This window comes from Triturus cristatus, chromosome 9 (assembly GCF_964204655.1).
Source record: "Triturus cristatus chromosome 9, aTriCri1.1, whole genome shotgun sequence".
NCBI lineage: Eukaryota > Metazoa > Chordata > Amphibia > Caudata > Salamandridae > Triturus > Triturus cristatus.
Window position 1 is genome coordinate 244,559,585 of NC_140592.1, and position 18,229 is coordinate 244,577,813.

The following is an 18,229-nucleotide window of genomic DNA, read 5'->3' on the forward strand; positions in this document are numbered from 1 at the left end:
ATGCATTCTTTGGTATCAGAACGAAAAGAACAGTTCATTTCGATTTTGTTGGTGGCAGGAGACCGCTGCAATGATCTTGCCAACGGGGGTTCTATCAGATCCATAAATACTTCAACAGAGTAAACATCCTTAAACTCAATAAAGTCTTTCTGTAAAAGACCAGTGACTGCATTAATATTACTCCACAGTTGTTAAAACTCAACTCCATTACTGCGTGCCACATTTGCGAGAGGTGTAATTGCATACAGGGTGTGTACATCGTTACGATACCAAGCACCTGATAAATAAAACACTCTGCTATTGACATCAAATGTCTTGTTGACTCCCACCAATGTTACAGATTCCTTACTATTAAAGTGCATAAGCGTTCTTAAAGTGCCACACCAACGCAGTAGTCCCATTGCAATCTCCTCGGGTCTCCTATCTTGACACCGCAAGTCTTCTTATCCGTAGACATTACCAGGTGATAAGTGCTACAGTCTGACATACCAGCAGACGGTCAAGTTGTTGCAAAAATTACAAGCCAGGTCTGCACTGTCTAAAGTTATATCTTTTAGGGAAGGGCAGAATGATTTTTTGCCTAGGGGTCCCATGCAACAAACATGTACTATTAGAGAAATTCGCGAAGAAAGGGGGGGAGGGGGTCAGCATGAATTTCGCACACCTCTACTCTGACCTGCAAAAATAACAAGTTAGTTTATATTACTGTATTGAAGATTGGGGTATGGAAATACTACATTTTTATGTAATTTATCTGGACTTCCGCATGTAAGGAGATTATGGGAGCTATATTTTGATGCATTTATATGTCCAGATTTTTTATGACTGCTTGAGGAAGTTGTTCTCTGCATTTCTACAGTCCTCAAGTTCTGCAAATGATGAGAAAAAAACAAAAAAAATGCATACGTGGCTCAACCTACTTACAACCTTTATAAAGTTCCTTCAGACTCTAAATCCGAAATGTTGTTTTTTAATTCCAAGCCTGTCTGGTTCCTCTCATCTCACTTCCTCCTGGCAATCGGACTTTCCTGTTATGAACCCAATGTCAAGCTAATTACCATGCCTTCTACTGCCGTAGACGAACGGAAAAATAACCTAACAGTGCTTCATGCTTATTATTCTAAAGCTTTTCAACAAAAGACAACCACAGATTGACTTTGTCATTTCTTATCTGCTCGTGTATCAATAATTGACGATGCTTTTAATTGCCATCTATCTTTCATTCTCAGCAACTTTGACTAAGATGCTTTTATTTTTTGTACCAAGGCAAGGAACAGATGCATCTATATTGCACTCAATCCTATACCAATTTAAGAATGGCAATTTAAATTTAATTTTATAATGAAATGAAGAGTATATAGTAATGTGATGGTTTTTAATAATTATGCAATAAATGATGTTGATTTGACTTCGTCAATGGGTTTTGGGTAATATAAATGCCAGAAGGTCAGATAATGCAATTGTGCTCCCTCTATTTAACTGAAATGTCATGTTTGCAGCCTCACTGATAGTCAAGTAATGCTAATTTCAGCCTGCTTGGCTAATGAGTTTTACCAGTGCATACTTGCGTAACATTCACTAGTTGGGCAAGATCCCTGTGGAATATTGTTGGATAATTTTCATGTCACACTTCAACATGTAGTGTCAAAATTCTATTTTAAGAAGTTGAAATCGAACAGTAGTGCGCCTATTTTTCAGGGTGTTGCCAGCCGCGGCCTGTCCTGGTAAGAGCGGTGGGGCCGTGGGGAGGGGGTGGGTGTGTTATTTCGACTGACGACCCCGAGGGAAAATTAATTATTTATTACATTTTCCCTCGTGGTCTTCTGTCGAAATCCCAACACCTCCCGGCCCCACCTCTCTTACCTGCACGGGGCGCCGCTGGGTGTTGCACACGTAATTACATCATCTTTTTAGGGGCATTCATGTCTAGCTCATTAAAACATGACTTCATTTCTGTGCAACTTTAGGGTTAAATGTCTGATGATGTTATTTTACCAAAACAACTTATGCCACCGTTTTTGTCAGCGAAGAGTGTAAACCTACTTTTTGATAAAGAATAGCACAAGGCCCTTAGTGGATGTCCAAGTAACGTAATTTCCTGCAAATTAATAACTCTTTCCTTCATTGCGAGAAAGTCAGTTTTCCTTGCATTTAAGAGTTGCAGTTATATACAGTATTTTTCATGGTGTGCCCTTCCAGTGTCACTATGTTATATCAATACACGTATCTGTATTTCATATATATTTTCTACATTCCATTGCATTAACCTATTGCCCCACTCTCTCAACCCAAAGAGAGACCTGTCTCACTATGAGAGAACCTTGAGTAAATACACTAAATCAAAGTGTTCCATTCTGCGAAAAATACTTTACTTTCACCCTTGAACTCGTCTTTATTTTGGTAAGACTTAAAAGGAAAGCACACCATAAATAATTCCTTCATCTGATTTCAAGATACTATTGGAGCTATGTGTCTGGCAGCTTTCATGTTAACTTTTATTAGGATGTATTACTAGTCATCATTTTGGGAGTTTAAAAAAGTAGAGAAGTTCAGAGCAGTTTACAAAGGAGTAAATTCTTCCTGAAGTGAGAGAGTCACTGGAAGTACACATTTTTCGACGGGCGATGGAGGAGCGACAAGTCAGACTTGAGACTAGGTACACATAATGAGAAGCTGGATGTGCAAGCCCTCCAACATTTTAATTTAAATTCACTGGTAATCCTGAAGGGATTATTTGTTCTTTCTAAATCCTCTTCTGCCTGCCTCACAGACATGAATGTTACTCTCTGTTAATCAGATTTGCATAGTACAACCACCATACCTGTGCAGATGTGAGACAAATTAATTGATTAGAAATTGATCCACTCGACACAGTCGTTGTGCTATATTTTATGGAAATCTCGATCGTTGGTCTGTCCAGTGTGGAACACTTTCTGAAATCTTTGATTATTGCATTTGCAGGAGACGTCGCGGTGAAGATTCTAAAAGTCACGGATCCTACCCCTGAACAGTTTCAGGCCTTCAGAAATGAAGTGGCTGTACTCAGGTAAGGCCAATGCAACCATGAAGTATGTTGATATCACAGTTGATATTTATTTTCTGTAAGATTGACCAAAAACATAATCTCAGTATGTAATGTACCACAAAATGACTGCAGAGTGCAGTGCATATACTTCTGTCTCACACATACCTTTTGATTGAACAGATTAAACCATAGCATTCCAGATGCTGACTGCCTGAACGAAAGAACTATGCTCCACATCGGGATTAATTACAGTTGATTAATAAATAGTATGGCATAATTGGGCTGACATTTTGCTCCGTATGAAACTCCGATCACCAGTGAGCAACATACTCCCACTCCTCTTAGTCTGTCGTTTTATTTGCAGTAATTTGTACTCCATAGTATCTGCATTGTTAATTTGGGAAGGCTCAGAAACCGTCTTTTACAGTTCTAATCAGGCCTTAATAATTACCATCACCTCTGACATGCGGTTTTGGAATGCTTGAAATGATAGATTTCTGTATGACATCTGCATGACGAAAAAAGGCTCCAAATGTTTAGGAAAGAATGTTGTCAATAAAGATTCAAAATTAAATGTCCCAATAAGGAGACTGTTGGGCATGGGCCTCTGCACTCATCACTCAATTTGTTTTGCTGAATTCATTTTTGTTGGCCTTATGACTGTGCCCTTTACAACTTCTAACCTGCACTAAAGTGCTTGAGCTCACTCTCCTAAACATGGCACAATTGGTTAGCACATGTTCGACATATAATTAATTTACTTACAAATCGCTTCTAAAGCAGTATACCATATACATTGGGCCTGTAAATTAATTGCTACCAGTGGGCCTGCAGCACATATTGTGCCACCCACTTAAGTAGCCTCTTAAAACATGTCCCTAACTTGCAATTGCAGCATAAATACAGTTTAAACTGCCAATTCGACTTGCCAAGTCGTAAACTCACCTTTTATTAGATATGCCACTTCCAATGTAGGCCCTAGGTAGCCCATAGAGCAGGATGCATTGTAATTAAAAGGGTAGACATGTGCTTTAAAGTTTTACATGTCCTGGTAATGAAAACCTCCTAAATTCATTTCTCACTTTGTCACTACTGCAGGGTCTGCCAGTACCATAGGATAACATTGGGGTGCCCTACTACATTTAATAAGTGCAAACTTTTGATTGGAGACAGGTAATATTTCATGTTTGGCATCAATGAAATTGTAATAAAAAATCCTCTTTAATGGTAAGGGCAGATTTTAAATTAAAATTTTGAAAACGCCACTTTTAGAATGTTGGCATTTTCCCGCCTTTTGGTGCCTGCAGCCTGCCCTAGGTCACATAACTGGGTGTAGTTGGCAATTGGACTTTGTGAATTCCTCTCAGACAGTCACACCCTAGAGGAATTAGATGTGCCTGGTTGAGCTATCTGCTTGCCTGATTGGGGAGGGGGGAGCAGAGCTGGGGCACAGCTCCACTTCCAACTAAATAGGCTGTGCTTGTCACCACTTCATTGCCTCTGCAGCCAGCTTTGAGCCAGGGCAGGAGAGTCAGGAAATTACAAGCACTTAAAAAAAAACTCTAGAAACTTCTTCCACATCAAAGAAGGAACATAGGGCCCTCAGATACATGCTTCAGTTCACTTTCTGGATCCTCAGCAGACTCCCAGAAGACTTCCAGATGCTGTGGCCTGCTGTGTACTGCACAAGACTGCTTTGCTGCACCTGGAAGGACTGCTTTGCTGCCTGGAGCCTGCCTTGAACCCATAGAGGCCTGCCCCACTGTTGAGCCCTATTTATACATCCAAACCCAGGACTACCAGAGTGACTACAAGGTCTAGTTTGCAGGCCTCATGTTCAGAGCCACAGGGACATAGCAGGTTCCCACCATCTTGAACCCGCACCTGGACCTCACCTGAGTGAGTCCCCCCCCAGTGATGCACCGCCAGGCCTAGACACTTGGTGGCAGTGCTAAAGGTGTCTAGACAAAATCTCAAAATTGTGACTTAAAAAGTGTGTGCCTAAAATTTGCTTTGAGAACCGAGGGAAGACTGGGACCGACCTGCTCATCGATCCTCCCAAGGTGCATCACCAGTTGGCCTGACTTCTCAGCTGCTCCCGCTACATTCTTCTCTGCAGCAGCAAATCCTGTTCAGCAGTCCTTCGCCAAAGGGGTGTAAGCAAGTAGAAATTTTCACTGTGCCTTCTTCCAACGGCTCCCAGATGACGATGCTCCTTCCTTGGAGACCGCCTGCAGCCTTGCCCCGCTGAACTTTACCTCCTTAGAACATTTTTCTTGAAAATTCTTCTAAAGTCAAAGATAAGTGCTGACCGGGCCGAATCCATTTCTTGTGCCCGATCCACGCTACATCTCGGTTGGCCATATTTTTCGGCTTTGACCCGGTCTCGTGCAACTAGATGTTTGCTGTTGACGCATTGATCTTTTGGGTGCTCGTATTTACTAAAAACAGTAGAAATTCATAACTCCAGTTCTACTGTTTGGATTTTTGTTGCTTTGGTTTCAAATAATTTATAAAAATCTTACTCTTTTCACTTTATTACTGTATGTGTGCTGCATAAATACTTTAGACATTGCCTCTTAGTTAAGCCTAACTTCTTTTTGTGGCTAGCTACCTAGGGTTAAGCACAGGTTAATTTAGTGACTTTTTTGTGGTTCACCCTACCAGGGATTACGGCTGTTGCTTAACCAGGGCTAATGGCCCAGTCAAATACGAACCCAATTCTCTCAGAGACTAGTTGTGACAGTACCGTAATGTATTGGTCAGAAAGTTGCGAAGAAAAGCGACCTCTGAGTAATTATAAAGTTGTGGCCCTCAAAATCTAGAATCCATATTTTAGCAGGTTTTTGCTTCAGTCAAGTTTTGTCTGCCTAAAGACGTTACAGGATGATTTTGGGATTTTAATTCTGTTTTCAATAAATGTTTCTCTTCGTTTAACACATGTATGACATAGAAATATGAACAAACATATCCGCACTGACAGTGGTAGGCAACAGTCATTAAAACAGAACAAGTGAAAGGTATAGATACTGAGAGTTCCACAAACCAGCGACCTGACTTGTAAATGGCCAAGCGGATGACAAGACTTGAAAATTATTGACTCTGAATAAACTGAGCCAGTGAAAGGGAAAAAAGACAGAACCTACATTTTACTGAAATTTGTCTATTATGGTTAACTACACAACCATCAATTTACCTCCATGCACTGATTATGATCAGATATGACACCATAGTAAAATAATTAAAGCCATAACTGGTGCTTCATACAAAGCAATTGGCTCAGGAAGGATGACCTGTGCCCATGTCGTCTATGTAGCAAACATATCACATAGCTTCTGGTCCTGCATTGTGTTTGTTAGATTCGGGTGGTGGCCATATATTTCCCAAAAGGGCTTTGGTTGATGCTTTTTGCATGCTTATATGCATGTCAATAAAGCACCACTGTATTAGAACACACCATGTGTGATCTATGACTGGCGGGATGTATTTTCGCATGCAGAGTGTGTTGTTTGACTTTGCCCTGTGATTTCCAGATACTGGGGTTTAGTGTACCCGAGCACTTGGTGCTTGCAGACTGTGACCTCAGACCATGGCCTACGTGCACTACAAGGCCTTCAGGCACATAGGTCATGGTGTGTATAATCAATGATGATATCAAGTTGCCATTCCTGACCTCATATGTGATGCCAATGAATAGTGCATGAGTGGCCTTATGGTCAGGATATTAATCGTAACAGGTGACTTTAACAGTTTTTTTATGGTCTCTATTTTAACCATAACATCAGATTTTTCAGGGTCTTTGTCCAATTTTCGTATAACCTTGGGTATTGTGTGACCCCAGTAGAGATCAGTAACCCCCATCACTAAAACTGTTCCATACTTGAATTTTGTAATGATATACTTAGTTTGCTGCCCGTAATTCTGGCCTGGGGTCATGCCATATGTGTGCTGGACACCAGGCTCTGTCTTCAGTTCTGGGCCTCCATTAACCCTGCCAGCAGTACCTGCCGGATGCTGTCCTTAATCACGCATTGTGTGTGTTAGACACAGGACTGATCCATGACCATGTCCCATTCCCAGTACTATATCCTTCATACCCACATGTCATGTCCTTTGGCCATGCCATCATGTGCCTAGTACTCAGACCCATACAGGGGATGAAGTCAAATATCATGTTTTGTATTTAGTGCCATTGTTCTCAGTACCCTAATGAAATGGCCCTGCCTTGCAGATTCTGGGCACACAGTGTGGCCTTTATGTATTCCCCGTAGCTGATACCAAAGTACAAAATATCTTTAAAACACAGATGAAGGCCAAACTTAGCATGTTCTGGGCACAGGCCATAGTTTTGTTCTAAACCATGTAAAGGCATGACCTGCAAACATGCATGTAGGAAGGTTTTATTTTCTTTGGGATGGACAACTGTCCACCTCAAGGGTTAAGTCCACCACCTGTTAGATGTCAAAAAAATCAGATAAACCTATGCTCAACCCCAGGCAACATGACACACAGCAGTGAGACTTAAATCAAAGGCAGTGTGTAAAGTATTTATGCAGCGCATAGACAGTAGAAAAAGTCACACAAAAACATTGAAGAACCAATTTTATAAACCAGAGAAAAATGTTATGAGACCAAAATGACAAAAATTCAAGAGGGGGTACCAGAGCGGTGAGTTTTTAAAAATTTAGTGAAACTAGCACCAAAAAACATGAAGCTCCAACGATAATCAATATTGCAATAGATCACAGCCTAGGCACAATTGAGGCTGACCGTAATGGAACCCTGATCAGATACTCCCAAATGGATTGGTCCAGGTGTATGAAAGAAGTTGTCTCTCCACAGGACAAATCTGAAATTGTGACCAGCATGATAATACGTTCATCCCTGAAATTTCAACTCCTTGCTCATCCCCCCATACCTAATGTAGACTATCTTGTGGCCCGTTCCCTTAATCTTCCTGCACCCCTTACCGTTGTCCTCATGTATCGCCCCCCGTACCCTATGCCGCGGTTTGTTTCCACCCTGCAGGACCTCTTGGCCACCTTGGTGGTAAACAATTCTTCATTGTTGCTGCTGGGCGACTTCAACTTTTGGCCTGGGGACCCCAGGGAGGACTCTTTGTCCAAAGATTTCTCTGCCACACTTCAGTGTCTAAATTTTCGTCCCCATGTCTCAGCCCCTACTCATGTCCAGGGCCACACTCTGGACCAAGTTTGGTCCTCAAGTTGTAATATGTCATCTGTTTCTATCCTTCCCTGCGTTTGGTCGGATCATGCCATGATCTTATTCTCCATTCTCCTCGGATCGGTCATCAAAGCTCCTCTTCCTAAAAATATCTTGGCTCGGAGTTGGAACCAGACGGACCTTAATGTTCTCTCTTCTTCCTTGGTCTCATCCGCCCCTGATCTAACGGGCTTGCCTCTGGAAAGTCAAGCTAATACCATCAGTGCTTGGCTTTCTTCTTCCTGTGATCGGGTGGCCCCGCTTAAGAAGGTCAAATCTGTCCGTCCCCATGACGCTCACAAATGGTTTTCTTATGACCTTAAAGCCCTCAAACTTAGTCTCAGGCGCGCTGAACGCCATTGGAGACGGAACTACTGTCCGACTCTTCGTGTCAAATATAAAGCCCTTCTTTGCGACTATAAAAGAGCCATCCTTGCGGCTAAGACCAAATACTTCACGGAGAAAGTGGCCCTCTCTGCCAATAAATCCCGCGAAATCTTTTCTCTTGTTCACAGTCTTGCTTTCTCTGATCGCACTTCTTCACCCCTTGTTCCATCTCAAGCTCTCTGCTCTTCCCTGAATGACTATTTTATTGATAAAATCTCCAACATTAAAGCCAATATTCCCTCTGTTCCTTCACCTGAACAATCCGTTTTTTCTCCTTTTTCTACCTCCTCTCTGGATTGCTTTCAACCCATTTCTCCCCAGCTTTTCCTTGACCTTTTGGCCAAGGTTAAGTCGGGTTCCCCGACGGATTGTGCTCCTGCACGGATCCTTAAAACTCTTTACACCAACTGTTCGGCTCCCCCTCTTGCCCTCCTTAACACGTCCCTGGCTCTTGGCTCCGTTCCCTCTTCATTTAAATCTGCTATTGTTTTGCCTATTTTAAAAAAACCTGGTCTGGATCCCTCTCTTTTATCTAATTTCAGGCCTATTTCTTTGCTTCCCTACCTTGGGAAGATTTTGGAAAGCTACGTAACATCCTGCTTGTCCGCCTATATTGAGGAGAATTCCCTTTTGGCCTCTCATCAGGCGGGCTTTCGCCCAGGCCACTCCACTGAGGGAGTGGTTCTCGCAGTCCTTGATGAACTCAAGGGGATGGCGGACAAAAACCTCCCCCAAGCCCTGGTTCTTCTTGATCTGTCCGCTGCGTTTGACACGGTCGACCATGCCATCCTCCTCGATCGTGTCAGCGCGGCGGGCATCCAGGGCCTCGCTCTATCTTGGGTGGCGTCCTTCCTTCAAGGCAGGTCACAAGCGGTACAGCTTTCCGGCTTTTCCGCCCCCCCGCGTCCGGTCACCTGCGGGGTTCCCCAAGGTTCTTCCCTTTCCCCTCTACTCTTTAATCTTTATATCCGTCCCCTCATCTCCTCACTTTTGGAGCTGGGGGTCTCTGTGTATAATTACGCAGACGACCTCCAGCTCGTCTTCGATCTCTCTTCCCCTCTTGATTCTCTTCCCAAATTCTCTTCTACTCTTATTTTTATCTCCCAATGGATGAGCTTCAATCATTTGAAGCTCAACCCTGATAAAACTGAGCTTGTCCTCACGGGTGGTCCCTCCAACCCTTGGTCCCCTTCCCACTGGCCCCTTTCCTTTGGCCCTTCTCCGTCACCGATTTCCTCTGTTCGGACCTTGGGTATTAAGGTTAGCCAGGATCTATCCATGCACGCCCACATAAGTTCCGTGGTGTCTTCTTGCTTTCTTTCCCTTCGTTCAATTCGTAAGATTTCAAGGTTTTTTTCTGTTGATGCCCTCAAAACCATTATCACTGCCCTCATCACTTCCCGCCTGGATTATGGGAATGGCCTGTACGTTGGCATTCCTGCCTACGAAACCCGCCGCCTTCAGGCCATCCAAAACCAGGCGGCTCGCCTTATCCTTCGTCTTCCCAAAACCTCCCACATCACGCCCGTTCTTAAATGCCTCCATTGGCTCCCCGTGCATTTCAGATCCTATTTCAAACTTGCTTGTTTTGCTTTTCGGGCTCATGCCCGTTCCGCTCCTTATTTCATTAACTCTCTCATCGCTCCCCACGTTCCTAGTCGCACTCTCCGCTCCTCATCACTTTCTCTTCTCCATGTCCCTCGATTCCGTAAATCCCGCATTGGTGGCACTCGTTTCTCAGTCCTAGCCCCGCGGTTTTGGAACAGTCTTCCTCTTTTCCTTCGCTCTATTCCTATCTACACCCACTTTCGTAAGGCCCTCAAAACTTTTCTGTTTTCCCAAGCCTTTCCTAACTAGCTCTCTGGGATTGTTCTTGTGAGTCTGGACGAGGTGTCAGCGCCAGGAAGCCGCTTGGCAGCAGTGCGCTTTAGCAAATTCCTTTTTCATTTCATTTCACCCTTTTCCCCTGTAACCATACCAGCAGTACCTGCAGGGTTTGACATCGACCTTGATCATTAGGGGATGTGCACAGGGCACAGCCATTTGCAAAGCCCAGCATCAATGCCTTTTCTGCCTGCATTCTATGTCCATTTATCAATGCTCATGCCTAGTACCCATGCCCACAGAATCCACAGGACTAGGCTTTCAGGCATGCCCGGGACACACATAGCATCACTTTTGTCCATGCTGTATAGCCAGTACTCATTCCTGCGATATTTCCAGGGCATCTCTGAAGACAACGTCTAGCGTGTGTTCGGCACAAAGCATGGCCTAGGAGAAGTATCCATCTCCACCATAACCTGTGGACACATGCCATGTTGGGTCCATGCTGTAATGTTTACAGTCCCCCCAAACCTATTCCATCCCCCATGCACAGTCCTCATTCTCTCCCTTGTATCCAGAAGCCTGCACAAGTCAGCCAACCTCTCTTGTAGCATACTACCACCCCCTCCTTACAAGGCTCTGTTGCTTTTAGCTGGACTTGCACTTTAAAAATCCAAATACTTGCATTCACAGCAGGCTGATGAGTCCCAGTATTCCCCATGGCGGCTTGATTAGGAAGTGTCTATTAAGATGTTACAGGCACCCCACAGTCAGCCCCTTCACTTGCCCTGCCTGCAGAAAGCTTTCCAAGATTGATCAAATCTTGTTTTTGAAAACTTGTGCTGATTCGTCAGTAGGGGCCCATATTAAAAGCTATTCAAAAACCGTTTTTCTGTACACTGCACACAGGTCCGGGATGTACCAATATGTACTGGTTCCACGGCTCAGAGTAAGTTTACAACTTGGATGATGTTCAAACATCTGGTCCTAATTTTGTCATTTTGTCCCCTGCTAATTAAGTAAACCAAAAATCCCCATGTAAATTTGAATGTGAATGGGGAATTCTGAGACAAGCTTAGTCACCCCTACTCCATTCCCCCGCCAATTTCCCTTTCCACCTCACCTGAACCTTCCTAGGATCAAACTTAAGTGCTTTGCACTTCATGCACTGCAGTTCATCTTCTAAAGCTTTTGCCTCCCATTGCATAACCCTTAAAACTATTTTGTTTGTATTGGGCCAGAAAAATACCCATTTATTCTCATACATTCTTAAACTGAAGAGTCTCTACCTAATGTCTTCCTTAAGTATACTTCTGGGGTTCAGAGTAACAAAAAGTATTACTTTGCTGTACATATGTAGGTGGATCGCAGGTGCTGTATATGGAGATGGACCAATGTGCCTTCAGCGCTTACTAGCTTTGCTTGTGTGATGGAGTAGCTATTCCTTGAAGACACTGTATGGATAACAGAAATAGACTGGCCTTCAGATTGCTTGCCTTTATGCGATTTCTTGATTCCTGATCTGGTAATGTCCTGGCTGTCTGGGGTATGTTGGCCCCAAAGGTGTTCGATTTTTCTAGTAGGTCTTTTGAACTGTGCCTTGTATGCAATGCAATACATTTTGCAGATGAACAGTTTGAGGTGCAGATAATTTCCATCTACGATAGTGGGAGAGAGAGAATGTTATTTCTTCAGTCAGTGATACTAAAGACACTCCTTGGTAGAGTCCGAGTAGTGTCAGGAATGCCAGAAAGCAGAGCTTCACAACTTTCTAGGTGATTCTAAGTTCCACTTTGGTGAGGTATGCCTTGATATTGCTTAGTACTGATAGTTCAAAGATACTCACTGGGTGAAAGCTGCGCTTTATAAAACTCAAATATATTTCTTTCTCACCTCATACAAATTGTAATTCTGTGGGATTACAACTGCTCGTTTGCTCGAACATTACAGACAAATGAGGCACTCAGCACAAGATCTTAAATGACAAGTAATTGAACTAGTATTGAAGACTGCTAAAGTCATCAATGTTCCCCAGACTCCAATGACACTGGAATGCAGATGGATAGACCGCCTGAACTCTCTTGCTACTGGTTTGAACATCAATGATGATACTACACCGACTGTGTCCACCTATAGGCTTTAGGCCTCCGGATTTTATACAATAAGGACTCTATACTGTTTTGTTATGTCCTTGTATATCTTCTATATGTATATATTCATCCTTGAGTTACCCTTCTTGTTTCACAATGTTTTGTTTGGGTGTACTAATTTATATTTATATATGCACTCTATATGTGGTGTTTCATTGTCTTTCTTCCTTCTCAGATTGAGTTAATTCTCTGGCAAGTGCAATTTATTTGCAATGTTTTGCTCGGATAATAAATTGCTGTATATTCCATAGTTTATGGTTAGTATATATTGGCACTTTATATGCATTTACTTATAATTAAGTTTGATTGTTATTTAGAGTTTCTACTTTTTTTAATTTGGAGCTTTGATCTGCATGTCTGGTATTGTTTTGCTTCTTTTGTTTTCCATATTCCATTCCTGCCCGGGTCTTGTGTGACACCTCTTATCATCGGAGGGTGTACTGACATCTGATGTTAAGTTGTTTTTACTTCTTTTGAACCACATATCCCATCGATTCATGGGTTACGTGTGATGCCTTTCTCCTATGTCTCCCTGTCCATGATGAGTTGGGAGGGTTGAACTGACATCTGACACTGAACAGGTTGCAGTTTCTTATGTACTACATATCCTATCTATTCTTGCATTTCATGTGAAGCCTTACGCGCATGCCCCTTTGTTTTTGATTTGATGGAAGGAGTTAGATTTTATTATTCGTGCAAGCAGTCCCACTCCTTTTTAGGTCTCGCCTGAGCCAGCGCATGCGCTGCACTGGCGAGACATTTAGTGAGTGGGCTTTAAAAAGCCGACCACAGCTTTTTGTGTGGCCTAGAGCGTACGTTACACGCACAGTAACGCGCATTCCTCGCATCGCTCGATCAGGCGCCATCTGGCTTTCCTCTCGCTTGCTCTCCCAAGCCGCTTCAACGCTCCTCCCCCACCACAGAGCGCGTCTTGCGGCCGCTCGTCTTGCTTGCTTTGATTTAAGCTTGTTTGACTCGTTTTCTTTCTTTCCCTCCCTTCCTTTTTGCCTCAGGTCCTTTTGTCTACACCATCAAGAGAAGAAAGCCCACGTAACGCGTTTTTCTGGGTGAAAATGTGATGCTTTGTTGTCGCTCTCCAGTTCTTTCACCAAGGATGCTATTAACCTGAATATTAGATTCAGGTTAATGTGTCCACCTTATTTCCTCCTCGTTGTCGCCCTTTCTTTCTTCGCTTGCGTGTTTCCTTCTCTTAAGAAAGTTACATAGATATGGATGTCTTTCATTGCTGTCCTGCCGCCCCCGTTCTTTACAGGGAATTCTTGCCGGCTCCGTCCCTCCCCGCCCCCACCCCCGGTTTACATCTCCAATCAACAGTGAACAGCTTGCTGAAGCACCATTAGAGCATTTTCAGAAATATGTAAACACAGTGCTGTACTGGAATGTTAATAACTTCTTTCCATATGAGCTGGCAGAAATATGTAAAGCGAAAACACAATTAACGTAAAAGCAAAGCATGGCCATAAACTTGTATTTGAACAGAGGCTGAACATGTTGCAAAGCACTGTTTTTATCGATCTCCTAATGTGCCAACCAGCTCGAATTTCCGGGAGCTGGTGACCAGTTGTAGTGATTTTTAGATTTGATAGTTTCTCTCAGCGCTATTCCATTCTACCACCCTACTCTTACCATCTCTCACCCTCGTTTTCTTTCTTTCCCTCCCTTCCTTTTTAGGTCTCGCCTGAGCCAGCGCATATAATCTTGTAGCTTTCAGCATTCCACAGAGTGTTTTCATTTTCACTCCCCCCCCCCCCCCCACATCTCCTCTCCCCCCCCCCTCCAATAAACCCCAGCCAGATCGCCCTCACATCCAAACATGCTTTATTTAAACACTACAGAGTCCATCTTTTTACCACTGGATTCAAGATAGCCTGGCTGATGAGGGCTATGAACCCGAAACCGGTCCCAGGATGCTTGTTTCCGGTCCAGGGAAGACATGGCTTGGTAGTTCGGGCTGGACTGTTCCCATGAGGCACAGGGTCAGACTGATTTGCATATGGCCATGTCTGAACTGGGGTGGTGGAGTGAGCTAAAGAATGATGATGGATTAAACCCAGATCAGTTGACTGGGGGTGAGTGTTTGATTTGCTCAAACGCTCCGTCCATCATCCCCTTTGGTATCGCTTTGTTTGCCCTAAGTTGGCAGGGTATGCCCAGACGTGGGTCCCTTGCTCACTTTGCCACTGGATTCAAGGTAGCCTGGCTGACGAGGGTTATGAACCCGAAACCGGTCCCAGGATGCTTGTTTCCGGTCCAGGGAAGACATGGCTTGGTAGTTCAGGCTGGACTGTTCCCATGAGGCACAGGGTCAGACTGATTTGCATATGGCCATGTCTGAACTGGGGTGGTGGAGTGAGCTAAAGAATGATGATGGATTAAACCCAGATCAGTTGACTGGGGGTGAGTGTTTGATTTGCTCAAACGCTCCGTCCATCATCCCCTTTGGTATCGCTTTCATCATCTTGGGGCATGAGAGACATCAGACTCGCAGGTATTTCTGCGAGATCCCCCTTGGCCTGCATGTTTGTATGTATTTTGCTATGGGCTGTATCTTCCGTGTGTTGTACCCCTTTGCTGGACCCTTCTGGTCTAATCTATTAGGCAGGGGGGTTGTAATTTGGCTTGTGGTAGTTCAACCTCGGGCTCGCTTTGCCGTTTGAAATGCGTTAGTTGTGGAGAGTACGTGTCCCTCCCAGCTGCTGCAATTTCTTTTCCTTTAAGTTGCAACGTCATAGTTGGAAGACCCAGCTTTACCTAGTAAGCTTTTACAATTTTAATTTGATTAAGTGAATATTCTGCATTTTCACTACGGTGTCTTTTAGTTTTTACTGTGGTATTTATTTAGATGTGCTACTTCTGCCTCGGTTGGTCTCCTTTAGTGCAAATCCTCTCGCCTTCTGGTATCCTTATCCATAATTTGTCTCCTGACTTGATTGCTTCATTTGGCTTTAGTGCCTTCATACTTTCTTAACATTTCTGAATCTTTTTAGGTAGATTCCAACCTTGATGTACTTTTTCTCCAACATCTTTGTTCTATTTAGCGGAACTGTTTAGGTAAGCCTTGTTGTGGAGGTGATAATTGTCTTCTCACTCTTTTCTCTAATGCACACTAGTGGTGACTTGTGTCCTTTTTGTCTTTCATAGGTCGCTTTTCTCTAAATGTCTTTTTTCAATTTGTCCTGATGATGGCACTGGTCACTTTAACCATAAGGGCTGCAACGTTGACCCTTTCATTATAATATGGACTGCACCAACAGATGGAGATATTTCTTCTATAGTTTAATTTTTTCAGTTTGGTTATTGACTTTTTACAATTATAGCTGTGCAGTTTATTATTCCTAATTTCATTTGCTCTCTGATTGCACCTGATTTTTACTAAACTTGCACTGTGTTGTTCCCGCATCGCTGTATTTGATTATGTACTTGACTATGAATGTCTTTTAAATATTTGTGGTTCACCAAATGGTGTGCGTATTTACTTACTTTTCTATTGTATTCATTACATTTTGGCTTACCTATACTGTCCATTTTCTTCTCTAAGTTTTCCTGAGCGAACCATTTGTTTTGATATACACATCAGTCAGAACAATGACTTTTACATTGTTAACCTGTGGGTGGGCTATTAAGCCACACTTCCAAGACACGCTCAACAAGTTACAAATGCAAGCATGCAAAGGAGCCCACGCGGTGAGGTTTAGGAAAACTACTGTGTTGCACTACACATTGGAGTCCTCTGCAGTAGAAAGTGAAATGTTTTAGTAATGAGCAGATATCATGCCTTAATCTGTGTATATATTAAAATATGACGTTCATGAAAAGCTCAAGTAGGATGATTTAGCATGGCCGCCATATCACTTTCAGCTATAGTAAAAATGACTAGCTTTATGTTGAAAATTTGCCCTTGCTGCAGTCACCCAATTTTTTGCTGAACCATATTTTTGCTGGCTATAGAATTCTGTGTGCTTTACCCCTGCTAAATGCTTAATGTCCTCCTTTTACCATGATGAAAATTGCATTTTTAACTTACCTAGAAGTACCTAGTGCATGGTGCCCAAAGTATACCCAAGATTGCAGCCCTTATTGTGCCACTGACTGCTGTAACAATGCCAACATGATGCAGGCCTGCCACCAATAGCCTGGCTGTGCAGGTTTTTCACTACAAATTTGACCTGTCAAAATAACCCCTCTTGACAAGCCTAAACCCTCCTTTTATTTATTAATAAGTAACCCTTAAGTAAGACTTATTGCCCACTAAAACGGCGTACATGGTATTTAAAAGTAGGATATGTAAAGGTTTAACGTTAAACATTTCCTTACTGTGAAAAGGACTTAAAAGTCATTTTAACGATAGGGTTAGCTGTGCCATAGGAGGGTGTTAATAGATGTTAAATTTATTGTAACATTAATAAATGTAACATGAATAAATGGTCTCTCCTATGAAATAGCTGCAAATTTAATTATTGATCTTTTAAAAATATTTATTACAAGCCCAATTCATTGGTGATTTTGGATTTGTAATAAATATTTTCAAAAGAGGACTTCTAAAACATCCCTGAAAGCTAAATGTGCGTTTTGCGGTCTCCCTACTGCTAGCCAGTAATTAATATTTGAGTGAGCGTCAGTGAGGTGTGAACTTGCTCCCAGGACAGAGACAAAAGGCCTTGGGTATGGGGAGGTATTGTTGTGTCCTTGACAGGATGGCCAGATGTAGCTCACACCCAGTCCTGCAACATTCTTGTGATCCCTCAGCCATCCCAGTGTCCATCACAGGGGTCTCTTGTTGACATGATAGTGTCAGGTTCGTCTGGAGTGTCAAGACCTGGAGGTCAGGCCTGCCAGTGTATTCCATATGAAATTTTGGGCACACTTCAAAGGAGGATAACAGAATGACAAAGCAATTTGTGTGGGTATCTACTATGTGGTTGCTGAAAGCTCCGTTCTGTCCTACCATACATCTGTTTCTGAGGTTGTTGTGGATTCAAGGCCTGCTTACAACTCAATTTTGGTGGTAGATGTGGTGGTACTCCAGGATTACCGTAGTCACTCCCCACTGACACCCCATTCCTCACAGCCCAGTTTAGTGTGGCCAAAGACTTTGTCCACCTTGAAAATGCTCAAAGTGGGAAGGGTTAGCTACGGTAACCTTTAGCTCATTGGTTAGGGTGTCCATAGTGGTCATTCCGATCCACTAGCTTTTGCCAGGCGTAAATGCGGCATCTCCAGGCACCAACTTTAGAACACTCCTAGACCAGAGGAAGATCACAAGTGGGCCGAATCTGCTGTTTTCGACCTGAGAAGAGCCCTGGAGGTCTCTCTCTCTCGCACCTAGGACAAAGAAGTGGATTCCAACTGCCTTAGGACTCACCTCCTGTTAAAGCTATAGGGACACAGCAGGCTACAAGAGGCCTTTTCGTGCAACTGCCCATCTGACCAGTGGCAACTGGCCCTGGTGTTGGCCTCTGCTTGCCAACCTCTGAGTCTCTAAGTGCCTCCCCTGAGGCTCTGGGGTGCCTTAGAAGTTTACTCCTATGCTGGATTGGGACTAAAATAACTAAATTCAGAAGGTAAAATGTTTGACCTGGATGAACCTGGTTAGTGTATC

At 43.2% G+C, this 18,229-nt stretch overlaps 1 protein-coding gene across 4 annotated transcripts in view; it reads left to right on the forward strand.

Moving 5' to 3' along the window:
- RAF1 (Raf-1 proto-oncogene, serine/threonine kinase) overlaps window positions 1-18,229 on the forward strand; it is a 355,710-nt gene that overhangs the window by 268,595 nt on the left and 68,886 nt on the right. For all 4 annotated transcript variants that reach the window (XM_085624854.1, XM_085624856.1, XM_085624852.1 and 1 more), the window contains one exon: window positions 2,962-3,046. In XM_085624854.1, the coding sequence (XP_085480980.1) occupies window positions 2,962-3,046 (85 nt within the window). The remainder of the gene's footprint in view (window positions 1-2,961; window positions 3,047-18,229) is intronic.